The sequence below is a fragment of the Gracilinanus agilis genome, chromosome 3 (assembly GCF_016433145.1).
Source record: "Gracilinanus agilis isolate LMUSP501 chromosome 3, AgileGrace, whole genome shotgun sequence".
NCBI classification, from domain to species: domain Eukaryota; kingdom Metazoa; phylum Chordata; class Mammalia; order Didelphimorphia; family Didelphidae; genus Gracilinanus; species Gracilinanus agilis.
Genome location: NC_058132.1, coordinates 376,809,635 through 376,837,159, shown reverse-complemented (window position 1 = coordinate 376,837,159; position 27,525 = coordinate 376,809,635). Strand labels below are relative to the sequence as shown.

Below are 27,525 nucleotides of genomic sequence, written 5' to 3'. Positions count from 1 at the left end.
AATATTAGACAAATCAAAAATAGCTTCATATAGATTCCCAACAGCAGCTTTTCTGATGAACTGAAACAGATCCAAGTTTTCCAGGTATTTAAAATTTGAAACAAAAAATCAGAAAGGAAAGTAAACAAGATCTTGAGAAAAGACAAACAGTTCTAAATATGGTCTCGGATTTTCATGAATAATAATCCTTTTAGCCAGGCTTCTACTTGAGTTAGCTCTTTATTTTTAGTTGTATTTAGAGAATGTGCCTGTATGTTTCATTGTGCTCAAGGAGATTTAGTTATTTTATCAAAATAATTTAAGCAAATACCTTTTTAGAAGCCACAAAATGCCTGATTAAAGATTGCAGGTGAAAAGATGACTAACAGATTTACAAAATGGTCTTCATATGATTATGCTTTTAAAAATATATTGTATGTCTTGGATATTTTCTCCAGTACTAAAGAGACTAGAAAAGCAAAGGTGTTTATGACTTACCTCTTCATTAATATACCAATATAGGGATGTATCCTTTAAAACAAACCAATATTTCTTCCATTTCTGTGAAAAATAGCTCTTGGCATCTTTTTTCTTCCAAAGCCAGCCCTCACAGTCTCCACGGCCAAGATCTTTACAAGAAATTCGTCGTTTGCTCTTGCCTCCCATTGGACCTAAAAGCATCAATGGATGAAACTATTTTTAAAAATTGTCCATATTTTGAAACTTTGAGAAAAACATCTTGATCACAAAATGGTATATTTGGGCCTCAGCAAGACAAATGGATGCTGTTAATTATATTTTTTTCTGTTCGTACATAGGCTGCACACATAGATTAGAATTTAAAAGAAAACCTCTGACTAAATTGTGAAAACTAATTCTTCATATAATGGCAGTATTTTAATTCTACCATAATAGAATTGGAAAATAGCAGAGGATTGAAGGACCTGACAGGTAATGGCGCATGTAGTCATGAAGAATCAGGCAGGACTGAAAGAATCACCAACACCACAATAGACATGATACTCATTATAGAGAGCCATTCATGGTGCAGCTACTGAATAGATGCTGAGAGTAAAGATTTATATGCAGTTTTAATTTCTTACCTTTGTTTTTCTTCTTTGATTTATGTTGCAGAGAAGACTGCTGAAATGTCTGGAATCAAAGATATGGAAGAATAGTGAACACAGGATTAATGAATACTGTTCTGGGCTCTAGTGCTTTTCCACTTAAGATATTTCAATCTACAAGACAATATTTGAACCATGAATTTCTCCACCAAAGGCCTCCAAAATAAGGTTATCTACAGTATGTTCCTTATCTTCTTAATTTTCCTAAGAAGATGAGGTGGTAACAAGGTGGCTTATAACAGAGATTTTCTGGAAAACTACATTGGAGACCTTCCTCTGCCACTTATTATGGATGTGCCTTTTCACATTTCTAAGCCTCAATTAGTTCATTTCAAAAACTTAGCGTAACATCTGCAATAACCATTATATAGGGTTGTTGTGAGGTGAGACCTTTGGTAACCTCTGGTGTGCTAAAGAAAGGCAAGTTATTATCAGGAGAGATGGGTTATAATTTTTTCCTTTAAAAAGGTAAATTGATGTTAAAAGTTGCAGAGACCAATGAGAATGTAAGTAACTGAAAACAAATTCAAGTGGCCCAAGTATTTAAAATTCCAAATGTATAAGTGACTCATCCTGGATTGTTCGTTCGTTCATTCCTTCCTTCTTTCCTTTTTTTCTGAAAGGTGGGTACAAATTGGGCTCTTTATCATTCCTCAGAAGGTTTTGAACTTAGGTAGGGAATGGTGTTCAGTCTTTTCAATCATGTTGAATAAAAAATTTGATCAAAAAGATAATTAACTTTACAAAAATAAAAAATTTAATTAAAGAACAAGCATCTATTAATTGTGGACAGTGTGCCAGATACTAATTAACCTAAATGCTGGGGAAATAATAAAAGTAAAACAGGTATTACATAATTGTAAAGTAGATTAAGCTTTTTGACTCAGTATACTCTTCTAGCCAATGAAAACTATAATAGAAAAAGTACAAGATACATACTTAATGTATCTGAATTATTTTAAATAATTTATATTTACATAATTTAACAATTTATCTCATGAGAAAATTCTTTTCAAACATACCATACATGTGTATTTATATTGTTCTCATTCTTTTCATGATGAAAAATAGTGGCATGTAAGCTCCTTGAGGGCAGAGATTGGTTTTACTTTTGTTGCTTTATCCCCAGGATCTATGTTAGTCCACGTCTGGCACAGTCAGTAATTAATAGATAATACTCTTTAATTAACATTTTTATTTTTGTAAAGTTAATCATATTTTTAATCAACTTGTTTATTTTCTTACTCCTTTTTCTAAAACAATTTCATTTACTAATGTTATAATTTCTAATTTCACAAGCCTTCTAAGATAAAATGCTAATATGGAGTAGTTTTTCTTATTCTTCAGGCATTATATGAATAAACATTGATTCAGATGAAAGAAATTTAGTCCATAATACTATTTCATTAATGACTGTGCAATTATCTTAGGTTCTTTGCATCATTTCACCTGAGATTAAATGCCTTTATCTTTCTTCAATAAGAGAAATGAATGGAATTCATAAGAATGCATTTAAGAGAAATGAATAAGAAATGAATTAATTCTAAGCATAGAATGCAAAATAAATTTTAAGACATGAATCTGTTATTATTGTACATACTATGCATGATTAATTTTTATGATGTATTTATAAAAATGGAAAAAATCCTCCTTAGTTCTACTGATTATTTAAAAACTACATGCTTCGCAAAAGCAAATTACTTTTTGAAATGACCATTAATGGAGCTTAGTGTCCAAAATGCCTCAATTATTGCCTGCTTGGTAAATTAACCATTAGATTTTTAAGAAATAGATTTCAGATTACATTTATTGGAGGTTAAATGATGACAAAGACTCAAACTTGACCTATTTAAAATATTGTCATAAACCAACAAAATTCAGCTCATCAAACTCAGAGACACTAGCATTTATAAAGAAAGTACAATCAGGCTAATTTGTAAGAAAAGACTTTTTTTTAAGTCAAAGGAAGAAGTTTGATATAGCAGAATGGTCTATCTTAATGGTATATCTCAGATGGAATGTGTTTGGCCCTTTAAATTTTGTAAAGTGCTTTATGTAATTATTGTATTCAACTCTCAGAACCATCTTGTGAGATAGGTTGTTATTTTACGTATGAGGAAACTGAGGTTGAGAGGTAAAATGGTGTCTGGAGCCCTGTTCCTTCTGCCTCCAATTCTACTGCTTAAACAAACAAAAACACCTCCAAACCAAAATTACAACATTGTGTCTCTCTAAAACAAACTCATATTCACCACTAGTGACGTTGCTGAGTCTAGACCATTGCTCATTTGAAACTTAATTTAACATTCTAATTATCTTAGAATAGTTACTATTTCTATAGTACTTTGAAGTTTTCAAAGTGGTTTACAAATATCTCAGCTAATGCTCACAAACATCCCTGTAAGGTAGTCTGTATTATTTGTATACATCCTTTGTGTACAGATGAAGAAATTGAGGTTAAGTCTAAGTCATTCGCCCAGGCTCACACAGCTATTAATTGTCTAAGATTATCTTTGACAACTGATGTCTGACTAGAAATTCAGTTTTCTACCCAATGGATCATCCAAGTACCATACCTGGATTACCATTTGTTCACTTTGGACAAGCTTTTCTTTCTTTCTTTCTTTCTTTCTTTCTTTCTTTCTTTCTTTTTCTAGAGTTGTACCTTTATTGGCATAGGAAATTCCCTACCAATGCAAATCACCACATACTCTAACGATTATTCTAATCTAAGAGTTGCCTGGTGGCACTGAGGTGTTAAGTGATTTATCCAGGGTTGCAAAGCTAGTAGGTATCAGAGATGAAATTTGAACAGAGGTCTTCCTGTCTCCTAGAAGACTCTCTATCCTCCATACTAGTTGCCTGTTGTACATTTATTATTAACACAATAGAAGTGAATTCTAGCCCTCAGCATATGGATCAGATAATTTATAGATATAAACTGGAATAAATTGTCTATCAAGTGCTTAAGCTACACAAAACATAAACAAAAACATCAAAACATTGGAGTCAAATGTTATTGTTTTTGCAACAAGTCCCAAACAATTTATTTTCCCAATCAATTTTAAAGAAAGCTCCAAAGGCATAACTCATTGAGCATCACTATTTTTGTTCTTTGATGGAATTGTACTATCTGTAAATAACTATCCACACTATTCTAATTTAAGTGTGGCCAATTTAGATGTAGTTATTTTTCTCTAAGTGATTTGGCTTTAAATTATCTCCTGGGGATATTTCATTTTGCATTTCTACAAGTTCCTATTTTATTTTTTTCTTCCATCTTCCTTATTAGTTTTCTAGTTTAAAAAGTGACAAAATAGGAGTGATTGTTTCTTAGGAAGTTTAGTCTGTGTGAAATTCAATATGTGAAATTCAAAGAGCTGTAACATATGCTGTTCTGAGGAAAAAAATTTAAGTGATTCCTCAGAAATTGAAAGTTTGCTAGAAATTAAAATGAAGGGAGACTATGCTATTTATGTCCTTTTTACAATATCATGAATTGGATGTGAATTTTCACAGAGACCCTGATTATAGAAGAAAAATCTTTTTTTTAACCCTTAACTTTGATGTATTGGCTCCTTGGTGGAAGAGTGGTAAGGGTGGGCAATGGGGGTCAAGTGACTTGCCCAGGGTCACACAGCTGGGAAGTGTCTGAGGCTGAAAGCTTTATCTTCCATCTTAGATTCAATACTGTGTATTGTTTCTTGGAAGGCAGAAGAGCACTAAGTGCTAGACAGTGGAGGTTAAATGACTTGCCCAGGGTCACACAGCTAGGAAGTGGCTGAGCTCAGATTTGAATTAAGGGTCTCCTGTCACTACCTACCTGTCATTTTGAAGACCCCTTTTGAAGTTTGAGGTTTCCTAAGCCTTCAATAATATCCATCTAACAAAAGGAAGATAGTGACAAATGTCTACTTTAAATTTAAAAGCTAAAATGGTATGTGATTAAAGAAATTTTATAATATTCAGAAGTTGACTAGTACTTGCTATATTGAAAGAGGTAATTAGGTTGACTGAAACTTTTTAGTTATGTGAACAAAAACAATTAAAGTTATTCAGTAGACCTCCTACAGTCTTAAATTAGAAACTATACATTCAAAACTGACTCAAGTGATTTAAATGACCACTTGGACTTCAAGTTCCTGACAGCAGTTTTCCCCACATCACTAGTCACAAGATGACTTGCCCCAAGTTGTCCTGAAGTACAAATTATGCTCTCATATAGACTTTTCTAATGGAACTGATCTAATTTTTTTTTCAATCTGAGTGATAGAAATGTAATTGGATGCATATTTTTCTCTTATGGAGGATAATAACCAATGCTTAATCAAAGGAGTAACAAGAGATAGTAATGAAAAGTTACCAGAACAGAAAAAAGGTAATATGACCTCCTCGTCTTGACACTGTTGAATAGTTAACTATGACCATTTGAAAAAGTGGAGATCTGAAATCTGGGTTACATTACGGTAATCTTAGTATTAGATAGAACAAGGTTGTATGCATCATTATTTAAAAAGATCATTGATGTCATTGACATGCATCCTCTCTAGCACTCTCCTCATTCCATCCAATAGTTCTATCTTGTCTGTTTCCTTCCCCAAATTATCTTTTGAGTTACATAAATCTTAGCCCCAAATTAGCATAGAAGAAAAAAACACTGGATTCAGAGACAGAGGACCTCTGCCTAAATTTGCTGCCTATGTAATGTTGGGCAAGTCATTTGACCTTTCTTGTTCTCAGTTTCCCTATTTGTAACATGAAAGAATTGGACTAGATGACAGCTGTCACTTTCATCTCTAAATCTATAATCTGTTAGCATTCTAAGGGTACCAACACACCCTTTATTCCTGAGACATAGCTGATCTACTTCCTTTTGCATGTATCTTTTGGATGGTATCTTTATACTACTTCTCACATACTTCATAACCTCCAAAATATCTCTCCATTGTCCTTGGGATCACTTGCACTTTGGAATCTTTGGATATATTCCAAGATGTTTTGCCATATGGCATCACTGAAAAAAAGGAGGGATAGTTCTGGGCTTATGATATCACTGCTACTGGGAACTTCTAGGTGAAGGCAGTCCTCCTATAGATGCAGTTCATCACTTTATACTTATGGGAAGTGTCAGCTATGAACCAGATGGAAAATTTCCCTGATTCTTAGGTGATAGGAAAAAAGCCCCAGTCCCATTTCTCCTAAATATATTTGAATATGGCCCTGGTAATGTATAGTAACTGAAAACCAGAAGGGTTAAGTTAATCAAATTAAATGTTGATAGGAACATGGAGAAATAGGCCCAATATCACATTGATAGAGCAGCTTTGAGGTTTTTTTTTAAGAAAACGAAATGGAAATATACTTTAATTGTTGTAAGGCTGTTCATGCTCATTGACCTTAGGATCTCATTACTAGGATTTGGACGTAATTACAGGCATTACTAAGGAGAAAAAGCTGTGTATGTATGAAAATATTCATGAAAGCTTTGTTTGTAATGGCAAAATAACTGGGAATAACACAAATGCAAAGACTGGGAGAAATAGCTGAATAGACTGTGATAGCTGAATGTAAAGTATTGTATTTTGTTATTACAAATAACAAATACTAGAAATATAAAAATAAGGGAAATAGATGAAGAAATGAAAAGAGAATAAGAATAATACATACTATGATTGTATTAAATAATAACAGCTTCAAAATTGAGAGAAAAAAGTATCAAAGTAAAATAAATCCAAAGGGAATCCAAAGAAAGAGGATGCTTATATTAGCACATATATGTAATTTACATATTTTAACTAAATTGCAAACAATGTGAAGTTTGTGGTTTTTGCACGTCATTTTTAATGCATTTGTTTATTTAAATGTTTTTTGTTGTTGTTGGTTACTAAGTATATGATAAAAAGTTGAAAAAAGAAGAGGTGATGGGTTCTCCCTCAAAGGTGATCTTCCATCAGACCCTGTATGACTACTTGTTTGGTATTTTATAGTGAATCTACTTTTTAGTTATAGTTTGGACTATATAGGTATTGAGGGCCTTTCCAACTCTAAAAATTCTGTGATTCTGAGATTTTATATGCTTTTCAGATATCTTTAAAAATTGTTTTATCATTACTATGGGGTTCGGTTCAGATATTCATGACTTTATCTTCTTCAATGTTATTTCCATATCCATTTTTCATGTGTGCACAGAGGTGGAAGTTTTATAGTCTAAATGTGACAGTTCCCCAATGGTGAAACTAGTATGGTATATAGAAATGTTAACAGATCTGTTCTCTTCCCTCCTGCCCCTGGTTGTCTTCTTTCTAGTTTCATCTATAAATGCCCTCCGGAGTATCTGGCTTGGTTGGGTCTCATACCAAATTTTCTGAAGACTTGCTTTCTTTTCTATTTCTCTTCACTATTTTATGAGTTTATAACATAATCTCAGACCGTCATTCTCTATATTATTTGTGAATTGGTTTACATTATAAATTGCTTTTGAGCTCTTTGCCAGCTGAAGAAATTTCCAAATTTTCTTTCCCTATATGGTGGAGATTGCTTAATAGTTGTTAACATGCTATAAGAAACAACTCTGAGGAACCACTTCATTACTTACTTTTTTTCTTAGGCATTGGATTGGCAAAATGATAAAAAAGGGGAAATGCCAAATACTGCAAGAGATGTGAGAAAATAGAACAATGATTTGTACTAAATCAAAATAGGTACACAAATTGTTTTGGAGAATAGTTGGGAGTTATGCCACAAAGGTTATTAAATTGTAAATGCCCTTTGATATGATAAAGAAAAAAGGAAAAAGACTCATATATACAAAATATTTAGAGTAGTTCTTTTTGTGGTGGCAAAGAACTGGAAATTGAGGAGATTACCATCAATTAGAGAATAACTAGACAAGTTATGGTATATAAATGTGATAGAATACCAGTATTCTGTGAGAAATGATGAGGAGGATAATTTCAGAAAAACCTGAGAAGACTTGTATGACCTGATACAGAATAAAGGGAGCAGAATAAAGTGAGGAGAACAATTTATACAGTAAAAGAAACGTTGCAAAGATAATTAGTTTAGAAAGACTTAGTAACTCTAATTAATACAATGACCAATTCCAGCTCATGATATAATGGGCTATTTACTGCCTAAGAAAGAACTGATCTGAGATATGAGAACTGAATGCAGATTAAAGGATATTCTCTCTCTCTCTCTCTCTCTCTCTCTCTCTCTCTCTCTCTCTCTCTCCTTTTCTCTCTCACTGGTAAATGGGGCCAATATGGCCAATGAGGAAATTTGTTTTGAATGACTACATATTTGTAATGAGGTCTTTTTTTTCCTTCTTAGCGAGAGATGAGAAGGAAGGAAAGAGCGAGAGAATTGGGAATTGAAAATTAAATTAAATTTTAGAAAAGAAAAATATAATTCTATAAGAAACAATAGTATAAGTCATTGAGAATCAATAAAACTTTAAAAATGTATACCTTTTTTAATGATCTGTGAAAACTTACCTTATAAAGACACTCTGATTACCTCTCAAAAGTCATCAACCATAACATTTATTTTAACTTTATTATATGCTTTTCTCTCTTTTAGTGCAAACTACCTTGAAGCTGACTATCCCTTCAAGATTTCTCTGAAAACTCTAATCTCTAGTTACAGTCATCAAAGAACATGGAGGATTATGGGGCACATATCTACACATCAATGAATTGTTTCAAAAGAGAGGAAGTCCTTTTCTATAATGTAAGTTGCTCCTTTGCCAGCAATGAGCATGCTTGATATTACTGAATGTTCCATTTCCTAGTGGGCGAAATTCTTTTTTTATTTTAAAAGGAAGAGGGGAAGAATACATTATTGAACTCTATAAGTAATCTTGATTCTCAAATTGCTTTATTTTATTTTAAAGTTCAAATTTAAATTCAAAATGTAACTGGGAAAAGTGCATTAAATGTGTCAAATTATATTTATCCAAATAATTATATGATGAACTCTGAATGAATGGGTTGAATTCATAATTCCATCTACAAAAATAGAATGTGTTAAAATAAAGGACCATTATGAAAGCTTTGTTGGTAATCTTGACCATGGTGATGCATTGCAATAGCATTCTGTTTGGCTAGAAAAGTTGCTTTTTTAGACCTTTGTCTGAAAAGACCATTTGTCTCCTCATTTTTGTTCACAGATGTTCTGTTCAGTTCTCCCATCTCTCCAATTCCACCCCCTCTCCCACAACATTTTTTGTATGGGGAAGGCAGGAGAGGGGAGGGCAATTTGGGTCATTCGTTCTCTGAAATTTTTGGAAGTGTTTATTTCAGTTCTGGAAGAAATCAAGTTTCTTAGGTTTCATTTTGAAAGCTCAGCTCTTACTAGATTCTTTGCAAGTTGTAAGTGGCCAAAGTTTAAAGAAAAATTTGCAAATTACATTTTCTTGTCATGAAGTAACTTCCTCTTGCTTTAATTTTTGCAAAATACTTGTATTCTTTAGTGACTAAAAAAACCCTATTGCTTTATTGATAAGAAAAGTTGCTAAGCAATCTTGAACACTTGACACAAAGATACATCTTTCCTCTTTCCCATTTTCTCAGCAGAGAAATTTTATGATTAAGCAGCCCAAAGGGAAGCATTTCTACATTCCATATCTTGCATAATCCAAAGAATGCTAAATCTGGGCAAGCCAGGGTAGTGAGGGAGAAGAGGTGTTTTATATGCATATGTGTGTGTGTGTGTGTGTGTGTGTGTGTGTGTGTGTGCATGCCTGTGTACATCTGCATGTGTATAGTGAAAAGAAAGTGGGAGGAAAAATATTAAAACAAAAATATTTATTTAAGAGATCTGAAGTATATTATGGCAATACAGATGTACTCCTAAGAATTCTCTTAATAATCATGCCCTAATATGGCTGTTTAAGTTTCCACATCAGGGCTTTCCATCCTTCATTCTATTGCCTCTGAATGTCCCAGTACTGAAATGGGCACCATATGGTTCCATAACATTACAGTGAGCCCCCAAGGGCATCCTGACATATGTTTTGACAGTACATGCTAGATTATCTCTGTACAGTGGTAGGACATTATGTATCAAGACTGCCAGGAACAATGGTACATGCTAACTCTGAAAGACTGGCAGTAAATGTAACCTGAGTTTTCGTTGCCTGGAAAATGCTACCCGTCCTTAAAAAGGTTACTAACTGTGGTAAGGTAAGATAGAAATTGCTGTTGGAAGGGATCTAAAGAAAGTTTTAAAAAATTAGATGAAAGGCCAATGCTTTATCCAGAGTTTTGACCATATCATCAGGAAAATGGCTAAAATACTCTCTCTTTCTATTCAGAGGACTCATAAACCTTAGAAAGTCCTCCATTATTTAGAAAAATGCCACCACCAAAAGGGCTGAATGAAGGCCTGGAAAAAGTGGCTGATAGTGACAATTTGGAAAGTAATATACATTATTTTATTATTTATTAATATACATTAATTTATGTAATTTATGTAATATGTTAATGAATAAGGTGATAGAAAGTAAAATGAATGCTTCTTTAGTATGAATGTATCTATTTATGGTCTTCCATTTATCCCCAGCATGAAGTGTGAAAGAGACTATATAATAACGGGAATATTTAACTGTCTGATACAATCTAAGAGATATCAAATGGCTATCAATTTTATATCAACCCATCTCCCATTGATATGCCTCTGTAAGTTTTACTTTAATTAGCAAATAGTATTGCTACTTTGGTTCAAAGGCATATACATTATTATTTAGTAGTCATTTACTATAACCTTATGAAGAAGGTGGTTCATGATAGTATCAATGTTTTGCAAATGTAAGGAAAACTGAAGGGCTGAAAAGCTATATTGCTCATTCAGAGAAGAAATGCTAGAACTGTAATGGCAATTTCTTTCAAACTTATATTCAGACTATATTAAGGCTCAATATGAGTTTAAAACCCATATCTTTACTGTTGAGGAAGTTAGTGATCCAAAGATGAGTGCCAATTAGCCACAGATAGAGTAACTAAATGATTGTTTTTGTGATTACAGAACTCAGGAGACTTGGGTTTTGACACTAGACTCTGCCATTTACTATCTGTGAGACAGACAGTGGGTAAGTCATCTAACTTCTGGGAGGCTTGGTTTCCTTATCTATAAAATGAAAGGGTAGATGATTTCAGGAGTTTTATCTATGCCCAGAGATTCTCTGCTAACTCTAAAGGTTTGTTAGGCAAGGCAAACTGAGTTTTTATCAATAAAAGAAGTGTTCCATGCCCCTTCCAAATACTGACTTAAAAAAACCAGCTTTATATTGTGAACTTTTCCATTCTTAAATCTAGGATCCTCTTATTCTCACACTACACAAACATGTGCCTTCATTGTTGTGTGTTGTGCAATTTTCTATTCAATTTAATATTGTCATCATTTTATTCCCTTTTATTGTAGAATGGGAAATAATTTACCTGATAGTATATTACCTTCATACTTTCATTCAGAAAATAACTTGCAAACTCATACAACTTGTCCCATGTTAAAAAGCACAGACATTTTCAGATGCCCTTGTCAATATGCAAACTGAAAATGGTCAGACCTTACAAATGGAAAGGTTGCTGTAGAGTTAGTTTTAAGGGACTAAACCTACCTTTTTCCTAAGGGGCATTCCTGCTCCTGAGATTTCAGATGCTTGATACATCAAAGGTCAGAGTAATTTTTTTTAACTTTTAGAGAGGGCTAGAGCGGAAAAGAATTCTAAAACATACTTCCCATCCAGAGGCTCTGTACGGGAGCATAATAGTAAACTGAATTCAATTGGACACATATTTATGAATCCCCAGTTAATGTATATATAATAGAGAGAGACCATTTAGTCCAATTTCTTTATAGATGAGAAAAATGAAACCCAGAGAGGTAAGACCCAATTGTCACACAGCTATTAATTGTCAGGGGAGAGATTTGAATCCAGCCTTTTCCAACTCCAGAATTAGGACTCATATGATATACCATGTTATCTCTCCTTTGCTAGTTGCTGGAGAATCAAACAGAAAAATTTTAAAAAGTTAAACATGTAAAAAGTAAGTTAAAAAAAAGAAACATTCTGAAAGAATCATCCTGTAACATGAGAGTGTCAACATATTGCTCAGAATATCAGCAACAAGGACAAAACAGAAACTATTGCTCTCATTATATTGACTTAAGGAAATGATTATTTTTTAACAAGGTGTCCCCAAAATCTTAGTGCAAAATATGAGCTTTACTAGTTTAAAATTGTACTAGTGGCAGCTTGGTGGCTCAGTGGATAGAGTGCCAGGCCTGGAGAGGGGAGGTCCTGGGTTTAAATTTGACCTTAGACACTTTCTAGCTATGTCATGTAGGGCAAGTCATCTAACCCCAACTGTTGAACCCTTATCACTCTACTACTTTGGAACCAATACTCAATATTGATTCCAAGACAGAAGACAAGAGTTAAAAAAAAACTGTGCTAAGACTTTTGGGACAACTTATATATATAGCACATCTGGAAAAGAATGATTATTTAACTGAAATTAACAATCCAATGATGTTTCACTTCCTTTTTTTAACACTTTTATTTTTGAAAGAACTTGAGCTTGATACAAGCACTCATTTTGAGCTCCTCTTTTCAAAAATATTGATTGTCCTGAGACAGAAAAGAGAGCCCTTAATAATCAAACACGAGCTGTGAGTCAGGGCAGTGAGTTCCAAGAATCTTAGCTTTCACCGAAGCACCCTAATGAGTAAAAAGATTATGACCACTGGAGCTTTGAAAAGTATCCCTTTACAGTGAACTCATGTCCTGTGGGTTGGTTATAATTTCCTAGATTTGGGGCTTAGTCAGAGTACTTGACCAGAAGAATATACTCTATGATAGGGAAACTTTCCAAAGAGATGAAACTAAATTTAAAATATACAAACATTTGTCTACAATTCATCTAGTAGACCTATTCTCTTAAAAGCACTTTCCACCTCTCCCTCTCTTTTATTTTGATCTGATATGTTGTCTTTCCTGACAAAACACAAACTCCATCACAGACTTCTCCACTTTTTTCATTGCATGATCAGTGCCTGGTATAGGAGAGAAACTTAATCAATGCTTGTCAATTGATTGACAGCATCAAATGTGTCTTGCCTTTGAGGTATACATTTAAATTGAAACAAGACCAAAAGGGGTGGAAGGCTAAAAACAAGAACATGGAAAATATTCCATGGCAGGGGTTGAAGTCACAATAAATGCTGAGAATTTTTCTGCCATTACTACCTACCTGCCTTCCAGGTTTACAGGTTTACTCATCTTTATTGCAACTATGAAATATTGTTCTCAGTTTGCAAATGGGAAAATTGAATTAGAAAAAGAAAAATTAAATAAGGTCACAGAGGAAAAATGGATTTCCAAAGTGCCAACTTCTTCTTAGAAAAATCACTTTCATATACTCTTCATGAAAAATGATATTTAATTTTAAATATCTTTTACATTTATAGAGCCTAATATAATGGATCTATATACAATGTGCTACTCATTAACCTTAAAAATGATACAGACTAAATATCTTTTGTGATCCTTCACATGCAGAGAGAAAAAGCTGATGGCATGAGAAATGGGATGAAAAAGCGGGTAAAAAGTTACTGTGTGAGACAGTTTTTATAATGCTAACAAAATATTAGGGGGAAGCTAGGTGTCACAGTGGATAGAAGCGCAGGACTGTAGGAAAATATAAGTAAAGTAATGGGGTCACCAGGGATATTATAAATTAATAATTGATTAATTATTTTTTTGCTCACCACTAATGGAGTCCTCACTCAGGGCCAAGTCACCTCTTCCTGCTCCTTCATTCCAACCTGGAATTCCCAGCTCCAGCTCCTTCCTGCTATGTACTTCCTAATCAATACCTAATCTAATCTTCCTCACAACAGGACCTGGAGTCAGGAAGACTCATCTTCCTGAATTCAGATCTGGCTGCAGACATTTATTAGCTCTGTGACCCTGGGCAAGTCATTTAACTCAGTTTACCTGAACTGGAGAAGGAAACGGCAAACCACTCCAGTATCTTTGTCAAGAAAACCCCAAATAAAGTCAGACAAGACTGAAATGACCAAACAACAATAAATAGCAGAGAGAAAACAATAATTCTACTTTTGATTCCTTTCTCTACGCATGGAGGGTTGTATATAAACTAGAAATTATGAAACAAGTGGGGGGCTGTGGGTCAACATAATTATGTGGAGGTGGTAAGAGAATACTTTCTTGCAAATCAGTCCAAATCAGTCAATGAACAAGTATTTATTAAGTTTCTACTGAATACTAGTCACCATTCTGGGTCAGAAGAACTACAAATACAAGCAATCTCTCCTCAAGGAGGTTTTACAGATACATTCTAGTAATAGCTGATTTATCCAGGAGGGTCCAGAAGTGAGCATGTTTTCTGTGCTAAATGAGTGAGAAATGCTTGAAGTCTTCTATTCTCCCCTTATTTTCATTTTCATGGTAAATTTCTATTAGTTACTTTGACACTGGCACAATGCACTTGTCTGGAAAGTTATATTACACATGAGTAAAAAATGAAACTAATTATTATTAGAAGCAAATCTCATTATGAGTGTCAAATATGCTGACATTAGCTGGACATTTCTTATCTTTAGGCAAGGTTTCATATTAAATAAACTATATTTTGAAAATATTTCCCAGAAGCTCTTGTTAAAAAAAACCTTCACAAAATGACCAGAATGACTAAAATTATATCGCATGAACCAGAAATGAAACATCATTAAATTCCTATATATGAATGCCAACGAGAAGATTCCAAGTAATGAAGACCAGGACAAAGCAACATATGCCAGATTGTTACAAAAAGGAACATTCCAGGTTTTCAAACACCTACTCAAAATCTGTGTTGTTGCTTTTTAGGTTCTAAAAGTAGGATATTCATTGCTGATTTCCACCCGCCCCAGAGTAGGCTTCCATACTTTCTTTGGAGTCATACTTAAATGTTAGTTGTTCTGACTTCCTAACAGAAAGGTCTAAAATTAATGTTTATTTTATTTGTGAATTCATTTTAGGAGGTTTAATCTGGGCAAATTGCCATATGCAAAAATTTGCCAACTGGCTAGAGAATATGGAAGATGAACTTCAAAACCACATTTTACACCTAAAGGGTTCTATAAAAATGGTAACAATTCACAATCATATAATGCTTCAGTGTTTATAAAGTGCTTTTCCCATAGCTGCACTTTGAGGTGGGTCATATTAGCTTTATTATTCATTCCCACTTGGCTAATGAACAAACTGAATCTGAAAGCCATTAGGTGATTTTCCCATAGTTATTCAGTTAGCAATAATAAAAGCATTTATAGATAGCAAATCTAAGTTTGTAAAGTGCTTTATATATGGTTTTTTATTTGATTCTGACAACAACCCTGTGAGTTACATAAATTTTTTATCTACATCTTAAAGATGAGAAAACTGAGGCATAAAATAATCAAGTGACTTACTTATGGTCATGCATGTTCTAAGAGACTGAGGTAGGCTTTAAACTTAGATGATCTTGGCTCTATGTCTGACCCTCAATCACCTACACTAACCAAATGCATGCCCTAGTAAATATCAGAGCCACGATTAGAACTCATATTTATTCTAACTCTTCAGTCTGTCTCTCTGCCACTGTTTCTCTCTCCTCTCTCTCTTTCTCTTTCTCTCCCTTTCTTTCTCTCTCCCTTTCTCTTTCTCTCTCTCTCTTCCTCCTCCTCCTCCTCCTCTTCTCTCCCTTCCTCCTCCCTCTCTTCTTCCCTCCCCCCCATTAGTTCCCCCTTTCTTTGCAACCTGGTGCTTCTCCTTCCTGTTTCCTCTGTGGGCTTACATACTGATGATGACTTTAGAATAAACATTTGATTATCAGGGCCCATTAATTCTCAAAAATCCCAAATTCAAGAAAGCCACCAGCCTCAGCTTCCTATAACTTTATTTATAGTCATGTGCCACCATGTTGAATTCTAAATATTACCAAAAGACAGTTACTTGTGTCACATAAAGCTTTATACAAAAATAAATCTGCTTGAAATTTCAGACTGAAAATTATGAATCAGTAGTTTATTTTCTTAAATTCTTAAAATTTCTATTTATTTTTGTTTTTTATTACAATATATAGAGTATGTAAACACAAATTTCTCTAAATAATTCACTTTAAAATCCTCTCCATAATCTCCTAAATCTTCTTTATTATGAAATTAACAGTTAAAGGTGATAAAAGTGAACCTCTGAAGTCTCAAGGTGACTTAGCCAAACTTTAAAATATGAAGTTTCACATGAACACTTTGAGAGAGAGAGAGAGATCACTTTTGGCTAAAAGGATCTGGGAAGGCTTTGGGGAGGAGTAAAGCAATCAGACTGGGCCTTGAAGGAAAAGAAGACTTTCAATCGTTAGAGACATGAAGAAAAGGTACTGCATCAGGCACACTTTGGCTATTTATGTGAGGAGGAAGAAGACAAGAGAAGATCGAGGAAAAATTAAGTGGTACAGTTTCTTGGAGAGGTCCTAAAGCTCTGAACATGAAAGATGAACAAATGTATAGAGTCCTTAATACCATCTCAGTGAAAGTCAATTGCTGAAAACAAAAATTTGGGGCAAAATAAATTGAAGGAGGGGAAAAATAAATTCTAATAAACTTAAGCAACCATTTAAAGTGTAAGTGTGTGCCAGTGCTCTCATTCTTTGTGCCTCAGAGGTCCAAGACAATTTTAACTGCATCATTTTATATATACCTCCTCCCCCAATAGATTTTTCAGAACATCTGCTCATTCTTTAATTCAGTAGCGATGCCATTTGTTTGATTTAACATAATAAAAATATTAACATGCCTGTTGGTATTTCCTCTGTGCCAGTAAAAGAGGGTAGGAATTTGGATAGAAATCAACTCAAGTCTACCATCTCACTACCTCACTAAAAGGAAATATGAGAGAGGGCAACTAGGTGGCTCAGTGGATTGAAAACTAAACTTAAAGATGGGAGATCCTGGGTTCAAATTTGGTCTTAGAAACTACCTAGTTGTGTGACCCTGGGCAAGTCACTTAACCCTTATTGCCTAGCCATTACCACTCTTCTTGGAACCAATATACAACATTGCTTTGAAACCAATACACAATACTGGTTCTAAAATGGAAGGTGAAGGTTTTTTTTTTTTTTACCCTTGTACTTCGGTGTATTGTCTCATAGGTGGAAGAGTGGTAAGGGTGGGCAATGGGGGTCAAGTGACTTGCCCAGGGTCACACAGCTGGGAAGTAGCTGAGTGAAGGTTTTTTAAAAAAGGAAATATGAGGATAAATATTTCTTAAGGACCCAAAGTTCATCCAATCTACTTGTGACAAGTATCTGGGACAACAACAAATTCTCCCTCATTCCCCAACCTTTTTGTAACTTTAGGTATAGTAATAGGAAGTATTCATCTTTTTTCCTCCAGTTAGATTAGGGGAGCATCTATGAATTTAAAAATATATTCCTGTGTTTATAGTTCTATAGAAGCCATCTCAACTATTCTGTCCAATTTGGCTGCCATCTCTCTGTTACTCTCACTGGCAAACTTCTTCAAGAGTTAACTCCATCTGATACTTTCTAGTTCTCAACATTTATCCTGCCCTGAAAGTGACCTTTCCCCTTTGGCTCTCCAGAAATACTCTTAGAGGCCACATTTGACTTATTCGACAAATCGAAGGAACTTTTTTTTTTTTCAATTCTCATTGTCTTTGAACTCTAGACAGTAATTGACAAAGTTGACCACCCTCTATTCTGCATTTCCTTCTTCCTTCATTTCAGAAACAATATATTCCCCTGATTCTCTTGCCTTTTCAGTGACTCATCTGTCTCTTTTAACTAGCCCTCTGTTCTCTTTCCAAATCCATTAATAAAGGGCTCCCCAAGGTTCAGTGAGAGGTCCTATTTGCTTTTCTCTATTTTCTTCATTCATCATCATGGCTTCAACCAAATCTCTGTCTCCAACCCATTCCAATCCAACCAGAATATATTATGAACCTACTCAGTACAAGGTCCTGTGCTTGCTGCACAGAAAAATATTAAACATTCCTATCCTGAAGCTCGTATTTTACTGGAAGGAAATGTTATGTAATCAGTTAAGTACACACACACACACACACACACACACACACACACACACACACATGATAATGTGAGGAGAGCAGCAACAAATAAGAGAGATCAGGAAAGATTTTTCAAAAGACGCTAATTAAAGAAAGTGGGCTTTCTAATAGGTATAATTGAGGAGGGAGTGAATTCCAGGGCCTAAGCACAGCCCATGCATAAATGGGAGGTAGAATTACAGAATTACAAGTAGCCAGTTTGTCCAGAATATAGAACGTTTGAAATAGATTGATAATCCTTCACTTTCTTGTAAACTTTAGTTTTTTTATCAAACTGCCTATAGCATATCCCCCCTGTTCATCATTTCAGTGCTTCAAACTGATTATATCAAAACCTGAGCTTATTATATTTCCCCTTTAAGTTTCATTTTTCTTCTGACATTCCCATTCATCCGGTCTTTCATATCTGAAACTTTGTTCTTTCCATACTTGACTGTTACCTCTCCCTTACCTCTCAAATGCTAAGTTACTAAATCTTAGAGGTGTTAACCAACAATCTACTGCATTTCTTTTTTTAGCTTCTAATCCTACTCCCACTTCCTATACATTTTGCTAGATTATTTCAACAGATTTTCCCACCTTCAATTTTCCCCCACTCTAATCTGCTCTTCACTGTCAGAGCAGTCTTCACTTTGCCAAGGTATGGTCTTCTCAATAGTCTTTTAAAAATATTCAGGAACTCCCTACTAATAACTCTTTGGCCTCACTTTCAAAATCTTATGTCCAAATTTTTTCGACGTCCAAATCCCTCGCTTTCTCAACTCTTTCTCTTTCCTTGCATTTTCTCCATGCCTGAACTATCTATCATCACTCCTCCTTTTCATCCATTAAATTCCTACCTATCTCTTCAAATGAAATTTAAATAATACATCCTCAATGAAGTTCTGACTCTTATCCCTCACTTATCTTCCTTTCACAACTCTTTAGATTTCACATGGTATTTTGTTTTGCAGTTTCTTAATTCAACTGTTATACATTATTGCTTAAAAACTACATTTAGAGAAGGTATTAAAATCAATCAATCAATCAATCAACAAGAACTTAATTAAGGCCTTTTGTGTGCTAGGTACTGTGGTACTGTGGACATGAAGATGATAGTTTTTATTTTTACAATTATTTTTAGTTCAGCAATATTTTATTTTTTTGCAATTACATGTAAAACCAATTTTAAATATTTGTTTTCTATCATGGCTTCCAGTTTTCCCTTCCCTTTTTCTCTTTTCCCTGATAAATTTAATTGTTGATTTGGAACTATAATTAGGAATCATTAATGGTAGATGAATAGGAATTAAATGGTTATTATTGATTTAATATTAAGAAATAGATCCAGTTATTAGTTGATTGAATAACTGACTATAAGACATTTATAATAAGACATTTATAATCTGTAGTAGTAGTAGTAGTAGTAGTAGTAGTAGTAGTAGTAGTAGTAGTAGTAGTAGTAGTAGTAGTAAGGTTTATAATCATTTATAATCATAAGAACCCCCATAATCGTATAGACCTATAGAAATTACATTAACCTTTTCTCTTGTGTGCAAACAAGTCTTCTCCTTTTGTAATTGACTTACCCAAGACGTTAGAAGGTTGTCTTTGAGATGACCACAAAATGACTGGAGACTAAGGTGACCACACATTACTGTCAAATTTTCCACTAAGGACATGGACATTTCACCACTATCACCCTGAGTGAGTTCTGCATCTCTCACCTTAGCCTTCTCAAAAGGATTAGTACAGGGGACCTTAGTCCTCAGAAAACACAAGACCTCTTTTTTTGGGCGAGGACAGCAAACTAGTCTGTAAGTTTATCTTTTTATGTATAGAGGTCAGTCACATTTAAAGCTCAGGTTCTTAGATTTAGCTGGGAATGTCTGCAGACCCAAAGACTCTGTATGTCTCACAAGTATATTGATGTCAATGTATTTGGCTTTTGTGATATTGCTTACAATGACATTAAAGTCAATTTTCTCAGAGACTTTGCTCACAGACCTTTTTCTTTACATCACTCTCTGAAATAGTAAGCAATTTGGTAAAGGTTATACACATGCTATCATGCAAAACATTTTTATATTTGTCATGATGTGGAAGAAAAAACAGATTAAATCCTGCCTCCCCAAAAAAGGAATGTAAAAAAAGTATGTTTTGATCTGTATTTGGACTATCAGTTCTTTCTCTGGAGGTGGATAGTGTTTTTCATAAAGATAAAAGTTTTAATAAGCCTCTGTTCTCAAGGAGCTTGCAGTGAAGCTGAGAGAGATAGGATATACCAAATTGGCATATGAAATAGATAAAGGGGCAGCTGGGTAGCTCAGTGGATTGAGAGCCAGGCCTAGAGACAGGAGGTCCTAGGTTCAAATCCGGCCTCAGACACTTCCCAGCTGTGTGACCCTGGGCAAGTCACTTGACCCCCATTGCCTACCCTTACCAATCTTCCACCTATAAGTCAATACACAGAAGTTAAGGGTTTAAAATTAAAAAAAATAATAATAATAAAAATAAATAGATAAAAATAATTTTGGAAGTAGCTCCTGGAAGGGGGCATCAAGAAAAGGCTTACTGTAGAAGAAAATGGTATCTGAGCTGAACCTTGAAAAACTAGGGTTTTTACAAGGTAAGGAGGGAGTGAATTCCAGACATGAGACAGAGCCTTTTCTAAGGTGCCGATATTAGAGATGAACTGCCATGCATAAAGATGAATAATAAGGTCCATTTGGATATGTATATTAAGAAGAATAAAGTGGGAAAGGAAACCTACTAGAAAGGTAGGTTGGGATTAAGTTATGAAAGGCTCTAAATGCTGAGTTGAGAAGCTTACATTAAAATGTTTATATAATAATGGGAGGAAAGAATATAACTTTTCATTGTTATAATGAAAGCCAAATTTTGGTCAACTCATCTTAACTATGAATACTTTAACAATAATGTTAGTAGACAGACTTATTTCAGAATATTTTTTTTCATAAAAATAGCCTTTTTCAATTCTCTAAACAGTTAAAGTTCATCAAGTAAAAATAATCTCAAGATGAGGTAGAAATCACTTGAAATAATGCCACAGATAGACTTTCCCAAGTGCTGGCTAATGCCTGGAATTCTATCTTTGGAACTTTCTCCTAAAAGTAAATAATCTCTGGCTATACATGTGTAATTTCTTCAGGTCCTTCAGATTCTACAGGGTCTGTAGTAGCTAAGTGGCTCTTTTGGTTAATGTGTGGTTCCAGAGTCAAATAGCTGAGTACTATTGGCTTCATGCCCATGAACTAGCTATTAATGGAGGCTAATAATTATCATCAGATTTTTTTCTAGCCACATGACCTTGAGCAAAATGCTCTAATTCCTTGAGTTTCACTTGCTTTTCCTATAAAATGAGTGGGCTACATTGTTTCTGCAAGATTTCTTCCAGATCCAACATTTTATGAGTTTATAAATGAATAGGAAAGCATTATACAAGCTATTACTGAGTGATACTTGTAACTATCATTGGGACACAAATTAAGATGTGCTTTGATTTCCTTGTGAATTCTTAAAGGTTTAAGCTATTATTAGGTAGGCTTTGTTAAGGCAGAAGAAGAGATAAATTTATCCACAATCTTAATAACTAGAAAACTCATATAACTGGTAAATATGATTTTTTTGTATTCCTCTTTTATGAGAATGAAATATAGAATAAATGAGCTATCATTAACAATTTGCCCCAAAGGGGAATTTTCAGGCTGAATTCTAGGATATTGTCCTTATGTCATATCCAGTTGTAAATCCTATTTTTAGAGCACTCTATCCTACCATAATGGGGCTAATTAAATTATGTTTGATAGTGTGGGTCTTAAGTGCATTTTGTTACATTTATTTGGAAATCAGCATAGCAGAGGTATTGTGTAGCAACAAACTAATGGATTAAAATCTACCTTTAGAGCAACAAACTAATGGATTAAAATCTACCTTTAGAGCTCAAAGCCTCAACTAGTCAGTGTGCAAGAAGGCTGTTGCCATTGTATCATTGCCCCTTTCCTGGTTTTTACTCTCTTCCATGAAAGGTTTCGCTGTTTGCACTGCTCTCCCGTTTCTCTCACAATATGATCTCAAGACATTGGAGAAATGAAAAGTAGCCCCTCCTTACACAAGGGCTGGTGATGGGATCCCTGATGCATGGCATATGGGAGAACATTCAATTAACTAGAATATTTAATAACCAGCACAATTCACTCCCAAGTCATTCTTGATAAATGGGAATTTATGGTAGCTGTCAAAAATGTAACAAAGTTGTGTATATAATTAGAAGAGGAAAACAGAAACATTCTAACATAAGCAAATGAAGAAATAATTTTTCAGTTATCTTTTCAGGACTAATTTAACTTCAAAGTTTTTTTAAAATTTCTTTTGGTTTCAGTATAAAATATTCAGAATGGAATATAATTTATAAACACATTTAGATCCCCAAAATTGCTATGATAATAAACTTATTGAAACCCATTATAAACCAATCAACCTCCACATAGATAAATCTCCCACTATAGAAATAATTTCCTCTAATTTTTTTGATTACTGCATAACCCGCTTATGTATTTTCCCTCACTGTTCAAAGGTACTGCTATTCAGATATTATATCCCAGTTGAAAAAAATGTTGGCAAGAGCAGAAGTCATTGGTTGAATAGACCTATTGAGTATTGGTTGATATACAATTGGGAGTGTAGCTGAGAAAGGAAATGAGTGTTTTATATTCTCTTGGATTTTATTTATTGAAGTGCATTATCAACAGTGCTATCAGTTCCACAAGAATTCTCAGAGATGATGAAGAATCACACAGTGTAGCCACAAAGTCAGCCTTCAGAAAAACACGTTGTTCCAACAAATGAATAGATAGTTGACTCCATTAGGGAACGATAGAAACCCATCTGTTCCAAACACACTTTATTACAGCAGTAACTACAATTAGGTTGCAACAGTACTCCCACACCAAATCTGACATATTATGTTCCTAGGGCCACAATGTGCTGCTAATTTATTTTTCTAAGTTTGTTTTGTTAATCAGCTGATCTGTACTAGCTTTTCCTAGACATTTTTGCTTTCTTCTTTATGTGTTTAACTTTTCCCCATAAATAAAACAATGAAATTGAGTACATTTCTCACTTCTAAAAACCACAGTTCACTGCAAAATTCTGTATAATAGCTATTCTTTCTTTGAATGCTGAAAGCAATTAGATGCTTAAAAAATGAAAGAATTTCGGGTTTCATTAACCTATGATTAAGTCTGTTTAACTGCAACCCAACATTTTTGTACTTCAACTGGGCTTAGAAAACATCACTATTTGTCTTTGATGATGGTCTAAAAGTTTCAACTTTTAAATTATCTGTCTGGAGCAAATCCCAGTGGGGGAGAGTTTATTTGTCATTTCTCTAACATTTTATTATCTTCATTTTCATTGCTGAGGATTATTAATTTGTATGTACACACTCCAATTATTCTAACAGATTCCTCTTTTTTTAAAATTATAGGCTTAATTTAGTTTTACTTGAGAGCAAGAAAAAATGCCTCTGTATTTTGAGACAGTTAGAATGAGCAAAAATGAAGTAATATGTGGTCATATTGACATTTTTACATTCCATAAAATCTTGTTGATATCCTATCAGTATTTTTCTTCATATAAAACAAAGTGACATACATACGCATATACATACATATATATGTGTGTATGTTAGAGATATTAAAGCACACAAATATGATTAATCTTTTTTGGCCTTATGAAGATATCTCAATACCAGTAAGAAACAATTGATTTGATATATGATCTTGGAAACATAAAAATAATAGCTAGTGTTTATGTAGCCCTTTAAGGTTTGCAAAGCACTTTATTGATATTATCTCATTTCATCTTCACATTGACCCATGGGGCATAAGTGCTATCCTTATTTTAAAAATGAAGAAAATTATTCAATAACAAGATAGTGGTTAAGTGACTTGTCTAGGATCACACAGATAGGAAATCTGTGATGGTGGACTTGAACTCAAGTCTTCCTGACTTTAGATGCAGTGTTCTGCCCACTAGGTTGCTGAGATAATAGCCTAAAATGATGACAAACAACAATGAAATGTTTCACAATTCACCACTCACCTCCATTTCTACCACCATCAAAAGTCACCTACATATCTTGTAATGAAAGCAATAACAGCAAACCTCTGAGAATTTTACTCACGTGATATAAAGTGGCCTCTGGCACAGGTGTGCCCATGACATCTTGTCTTAATGCTTCCATTTGTAAACTAGGTAGCAAGGAATAGTGAGTTGGACTGTTACTTTTATCTCCTTTCTTTTTTGACTTTTTCCCTGTATCTTTCTTGCTATTTCTCTGATACATGTATTCTTCTTGAGCAATTTTTTCATTGCTCATGTACCGAAGTAGGGAATTTTCTAAACAAAAAGAGAGAAAAGCATTACTTAGAATAAAAAAAAAAACAGTGACTGGTTTCCAGAACTGCAGTTCTCTTCTGCTAATCATGCTAATGGTAATGTTTGGTCTTTAACCTGACTCATAATTTTGAAAAGCATGTTTTGGATAATAAAATTACACATGAAATTCATTGAGCTAGGATCATGGAATAAGAGGGAACAGAAAACACATAGCTTCTTTGAAAAGATTAAAATTAATGTTGTGATTTAGTAGTCTATGGTATTGTCTTAAGAAGCTGCTTGTAACAAAATCTAATCTAACAATACTGTGTTAGAGGTGACATGTGATAAACGTTTTTCCTCTTTCATTTACCCCCAACTTCTTGCAAATATGTTTAGATATTTGCTAGTTACTTAGATAATCAAAGTTAGATCAGTTAGATAACTAAAACTTTGGTCAAGATCTCTAGAGGAATGTCCCCAGGGCGTTGGGTAAACCCCTTGTGGATAATGAAAGGAGGACATGGACAAAATCTCCCTGGATGAGAGCACTTGTTTAGGACGTGTTGCTGGAGGGAGTACCCATATTTAAGAGATCACAGATCCACTGAAGTATCCATCCAAGTTTGGAAGAAACTGAAACTTAGAAAACTGAATAGATAAACCAACTCAGTAAGATTTTACTGTCAGTACAAATAGTATCAGAAAGGAAATCTCTATAAAATCAGGTCTAAAAATGCTGAAGAAAAAGATGCCCATTATGATCAATTTATTATATATATCTGATAATTAAATGAATACTTTAAAAGTTGGCTAGTATCAACAACATCAAACTTGAAATCATATTGTCTAAGTAATCTGATATCTTAATGAATTAAGTCTTGTATGGTACATTTTTCTCCTTAGTCTATAATGACTTTTCCTTCAAATGTCTCATCCACAGCCTTATGACTTTTAATTCTGAAAAGGGAAAGTGGCAAGGTTTAAAAAATTATGAGGCTGTCCCAACTTTAGCTGGTTCCACCAAGTCTTCAATGGCTCAAATTCTCATGACTAATGCCATCAATGCCAGTTATATTGACCTCTATCCATTGTTCTTTTCAACTTAAGAACAAAAATATTTTCCTATAGCAAATACCACAGCAGAATCCTCTTCTACCCACAATCTATATCTTCTTAGGAACATATTTCTAACACCAAACAGAATGAAGGGGAAAAATGTTGTGATATTTTCGATCATTTACAATGTAGTTGTGTCTGACATGACATGTATACTTGGCAATCACCATAAAAATAACTGTGTCTGAATGTATATGTGTAGTTAAAATACTGTTTTTGATTTATTTGGATCATGTAAGAAAAAAATTTACTTTTATGGAGAATTCCACTATCTCTGACCAAAGCCTCATTAAGGTCTGAAGGTGATTGGATTCTTGTCAATGGAGCAAAAGCCTCAGTGATTCCTATCAATTTACAAAGGCTTTGAATATTGAGTACAATATGGATTATGAGTCTGTCATCTGAGAACAAGTCTGGCTACTGTCAGAGAGGTTCAATATTAGAAAGTTGGCTTTCGGGTGATTAATTTTTTCACTCAAAAAGACAATCTATGTAGTGCGAAGGGATTTTGAGCTCCATTGATGGGAGGAAGCATACCCAGCAGCCAAATCACAGATCCTTGAAATATGAAGAAGAAGCAACTGTGAGATGGAATTAGATTTTGAGTTTAGTGTAGATTGATTGTGACCTGGCTGTATATATGTAATCTGATACATTTTTATAACCTTTCCATTTTTCCCAATGTTCATCTTTGAAATAACAATACAATTTTCATTTTTATACAATATTCATATCTCTTTAAATCCACATACACACATAGGATTCTCCTTATTTTTAAATCCTTACCTTCTGTCTTAGCATCAGTTCTAAGACAGAAAACCAGCAAAGGCTAGGTAAGCAAGGTGAAACCCAGGGTCACACAGCTAGGAAGTGTGTGAGAAGTGATTTGAATCCATGTCTTCCCAAGTCCAAGCCTGGTACTTTATCCACTGTGGTTTATCCACTTTATCCAACTTCCTAGTTGACCCATATAGGGTTTTTTAGAAGAGATATAAGGCCAATATTTAAAAGTATCAGTGAGTAGACCTGGTCTAAGATTGTCAAGTTGATGGTTCAGCTCAATAAATCACACATTTATATTGAATACAGGGATAATAGTGATAGGATCTAGACTTGTGATTTCATTGGTATAAGGAGCTCCTGGATGTGGAAATGCTTGCTACCAATGCAGGTCAGCATCTCTGCAACTTAGAGTCTCAGAGTAGCCTACAGCACTGGAGTGACTTGCTCAGGGGCACAGAGCCAGTATGTGTCAGAAGTAGGACTTGAACTCAGGTCTTCCTGACTTCAGGTCCTGCTCTCTTATCCACAGTATCACACTATCTTTCTTATGTCAATTATAGAAAGAACATGATTTGAAAAAAGCACTAATCTTAAACCATAAGAACCTACTTTAAAGAACAACTAAATTTACTTACAGTTTAAACAATACAGAGCCTACCCTAAGATTCTAGGACACTTACCTCTTCTACTATCTCTCTTCATCTTACTGGGATCTTCATACTCCCCCACCCAATTATATTCCACTGGCATAGATATAGGCCGTAGCTTGCCTAAACACAGAGAACAAAATTCATATCACATCTTTTTTTTTCCCCCTCTGTTTGGTCATCACTGTCCTGTTTCTCAGACACAGCTAATATACACACACTCACCACACTCATGGTCAGCATTTTGTGTTATTAGCTGTAGATGAAGAAAAGGTACATTTTGATCCAGAAGGTGAAATCAGAAAAGGCAGCCGCTGCTTATCTCTCTGTGGCATTTTGCCAGGGAAAGCAGAAT

The 27,525-nt window shown here is 34.2% G+C and overlaps 1 protein-coding gene across 1 annotated transcript in view; it reads right to left on the bottom strand.

Moving 5' to 3' along the window:
- CNKSR2 (connector enhancer of kinase suppressor of Ras 2) overlaps window positions 1–27,525 on the bottom strand; it is a 338,457-nt gene that overhangs the window by 66,366 nt on the left and 244,566 nt on the right. Inside the window, exons 13-16 of the mRNA XM_044669208.1 lie at window positions 27,204–27,293; window positions 24,428–24,642; window positions 1,083–1,131; window positions 478–650 (exon numbers count right to left, since the gene is read on the bottom strand). Coding sequence (XP_044525143.1) covers window positions 478–650; window positions 1,083–1,131; window positions 24,428–24,642; window positions 27,204–27,293 — 527 coding nt within the window. The remainder of the gene's footprint in view (window positions 1–477; window positions 651–1,082; window positions 1,132–24,427; window positions 24,643–27,203; window positions 27,294–27,525) is intronic.